Source organism: Lupinus angustifolius, chromosome LG18 (assembly GCF_001865875.1).
Source record: "Lupinus angustifolius cultivar Tanjil chromosome LG18, LupAngTanjil_v1.0, whole genome shotgun sequence".
NCBI lineage: Eukaryota > Viridiplantae > Streptophyta > Magnoliopsida > Fabales > Fabaceae > Lupinus > Lupinus angustifolius.
The window spans coordinates 7,805,544-7,809,094 of NC_032026.1; the positions used below are offsets into that span (position 1 = coordinate 7,805,544).

The 3,551-nt window shown below is 36.6% G+C and overlaps 1 protein-coding gene across 1 annotated transcript; it reads right to left on the minus strand.

Annotated features, from left to right (window-relative positions):
* Positions 985 to 1,704, minus strand: LOC109332510 (uncharacterized mitochondrial protein AtMg00810-like). Its single transcript, XM_019567495.1, has one exon. The coding sequence runs from the start codon at positions 1,702 to 1,704 to the stop codon at positions 985 to 987; it is 720 nt and encodes a 239-aa protein (XP_019423040.1).

A 3,551-nucleotide genomic window follows, 5' to 3' on the forward strand; every position in this document is an offset into this window, starting at 1 on the left:
GTTTCTACACATGTAATGATATTTGTACAGTGTTTCACCACCAAATCATTAAAAGATGTAAACATTGTAAAAAAATGTAAACAAAGTAAAATGAAAAGATATACATAGTGCAATAAATGTTAGAGTAATATACTTTTTATTTTAATTAAAGATAATATAATAATCACATAAATAAAGGATACTCGCAAGCGTGAGTACCGCAATACTCATAGCTGCATGTATATACTACGAGTATTTTAAAAAGTCATTTGTAAAACCTGCGAGTACCCTTTGTGACTGTAAATGTAGCACTTCCAAGAGAAAGAAAACCAGAGAGAATTGAAGAAGGGAAATCAGATTTTATTGAATGAAAAGAATGAATTACAAGGGTGAGGTAGTACACTATATATAGGAGGTAACTACCAACTAACTCCTACAACAAACTCTACAACTAACTCCTTCTTCCTGAGTCTAGAACCTTCTAGATTATTATGATTCTAACTAATCTGAACTGAATGGTTCTCTAATATTCCCCCTGAACTCGAGGGCTCTTTAATCATGTTGAAATAGTCTTTGACTTGGAGTTGAGTTCTGAGACTCATGAAATGTGAGTTGCTTAAAGGCTTTGTGAGAATGTCTGCAGTTTGATAAATCGAGGATACATGCTTGACGACTAGAGTTTTGTTTTGAATTTTGTCTCGAATAAAAAATAAGTCTAGTTTAATGTGTTTGGTTTTATTGTGTAACACAGGATTGTGTGACATGGCAATTGTGCTGAGATTGTCACAAAACACAACAGGAGTTCTATAGTGTTGTTTGAGTTCACTTAGAAGTGATTCTATCCACATCAATTCCTGGGATGCAAGAGCTAGACTCCTGTATTCTACTTCTGTGCTTGATCTGGATATAGTATGTTGCTTTTTAGACCACCAAGTAACTAAATTTGGTCCCAAAAAGATACATGCACCTGAGGTAGACTTCTGATCATCAATATCAGATGCCTACCTAGCCAACATCACAAAAAGGAGAAAGCGCTAATGGAGTGTGATTATGAGCTTTCCCAATATTTAGGCCAAAACAAACTGTGCCTTGTAAATATTTGAGGATCCTCTTAACAACAGTCCAGTGAGATTGAAGAGGTTTCCCAAGAATCTGACACACTTTGTTGACACTAAAGGCTATATCTGATCTTGTGACAGTAGCATATTGTAAAGCTCCAACAATGGATCTATAAAAAGTAGGATCCTCAAAGAGATCATTTCCTTCTTGAGAAAGCTTGCAATTGCTAGCCATAGGCGATGGCATTGGTTTTGTTGTATCCATATTAGCTCTTGTTAAGAGATTGCTGATATATTTGATTTGAGACATGAGTAAGGTTCCATCGGAAATATGCTTGACTTCAATTCCAAGGAAGTAGTCCAATTTTCCGAGTTGATTAAGAGAAAATGTGGTACTAAGATCTTTAATCACTTTAGAGACCATTGAAGGAGATGACCCAGTGACTATTATATCATCCACATAAACTAACACATATAGCTGAAAGTCGGATGAAGTGCGGATGAATAAAGAGTTGTCACATCTGCATGAGTAAAACTCAAACTGAAGTAGAGAACCTTTGAGTCTTTCAAACCATTGTCGGGGTGGTTGTTTGAGACCATAGATAACCTTATGCAATTTGCATACCAATGTTTTATCACTATGCTGAAATCCCGCAGGTTGTTGCATATACACCTCTTCATTAAGGAGACCAGTTAGAAAGGCGTTGTTAATATCAAGTTGTTCAATATGCCATTGATAAGAGACTGCAAGAGTGAGGAGAACTCTGATAGTAACAGGTTTAACAACCGGTGAAAAGGTCTCAGTTTAGTCCACTCCAATAGGTTGAACAGGTTTGTGAATAGTTCCATCAGGATTTTCTTTAATCCGGAACACCCATTTACAGCCAATATCTTGCTTGTGAGGGGGTAAAGGAACTAAAGACCATGTCTCTAGAGCAATAAGGGCATCATACTCAGCTTGCATCGCTTGACGCCAAACTTGACTCGCTAAGGCTACTCTAGTGTTAACAGGTTCAATTTCATCAAGAAAGGATCTGGGAATAAGAGGTTTGAAAATTCCTGACTTAGATTTGGTTTTCATGGGATGTGTAGACCGCGATAAAGTGGAGACATCAGGAGACGAATCAGGAGAAGAGGGAATCCGATGAGGAGGAGACTCGGGAGATACAATAGGGGCCTGATAAAAAGTTTGACTAGGTGAGATAGTAACAGTAGGTAAGGTAGAAGATGATGGAATAGGGGTGTTAGGGAGAGGAGTAGTTATCAAGGGAGGAGGAGAGAAACTAGAAACAGGGACATGATGAGATGTAGGAGCATCAAAAGAAGAACACATTTTAGACGAAGCGGATGTTGTGAATCATGGAAAAGGTAATGTATGTTCATAAAAAAGAACATCTTTAGAGACATAAGTTTTTCCATCTAGAGACAAGCACTTATACCCTTTGTGAGAGGTAGAGTATCCAAGAAACACACATTCAATACTTCTATAGCTTAGTTTATGTTTATTATAAGGTCTAAGTAAAGGAAAACAAGCACATCCAAACACTTTGAAACTAGTATAATCAGGAAGAGTGCCAAACAATATTTGAAAGGGAGACACATTATTAAGGACAGGAGTAGGTAATCTTGTAATGAGGAAAACAACTGTAGTGAATGCATGTTCCCAATAAGACAAGGGTAATTTGGCATGACATAGCAGAGAAAGACCTATGTCTACAATATGCTTGTGTTTTCGCTCAACTGTTCCTTATTGATGGTGAGTGTGAGGACAAGACAGTCGATGCACAATACCTAAAGTTTTGAGATAGGTAGTAAAATGTCTAAACTCTCCCCCAAAATCACTTTGTATAGCTTTAATAGTTTTATTGAACTGAGTGTGAACAAACTTGAGAAAATATTGAAACATGGACAAAGTTTCAGATTTCTGTTTGAGTAAAAATATCCATGTGTGTTTAGAATGAGCATCTACAATTGAAAAATAGTATCTAAACCCCGAGACTGAATAAACAAGAGTAGGTCCCCACAAATCCATACACAAGAGATCAAAATATGAATGATACACACTAGTAAAAGCAATGGCATAAATTTTGTGTGCTTTCCCCAAACAATAAGAGGAACAAAAATCAGTAAAGGTTTTATTAGAATGTGGGATTTTACAGTGCTTCATTATTTGTGCGACTATGGTCTCATTAGGATGACCAAGTCTGCAGTGCCAAAGGAAGTAATGACTATAATGCTATTGTTTCGTATTACAAACAATATGAGCACTAGATGTTTTGTTGGTACTAGATGTCCTATCATTAAAAGAAAAAGAGGATCTACGGGAAGCATATCTTGGACAAAATCCATGAAATGCGTAGAGACCATCTTTAGTGAGACTCCCTTAAAGCAAAACTTCATTAGTACCTTGAGTTTTGACAAAACAGATGTTAGCATGAAACTCAAAATAGCACGAATAATCTCTTGCAAATTGAGAGACACTCATAAAATTTTAGTAATAGAGGGTACTAGGAG

Coding starts and splice junctions, on each gene's coding strand:
- LOC109332510 (XM_019567495.1), bottom strand. CDS start 1,704: ATGCAACAACCTGCGGGATTTCAGCATAGTGATAAAACATTGGTATGC.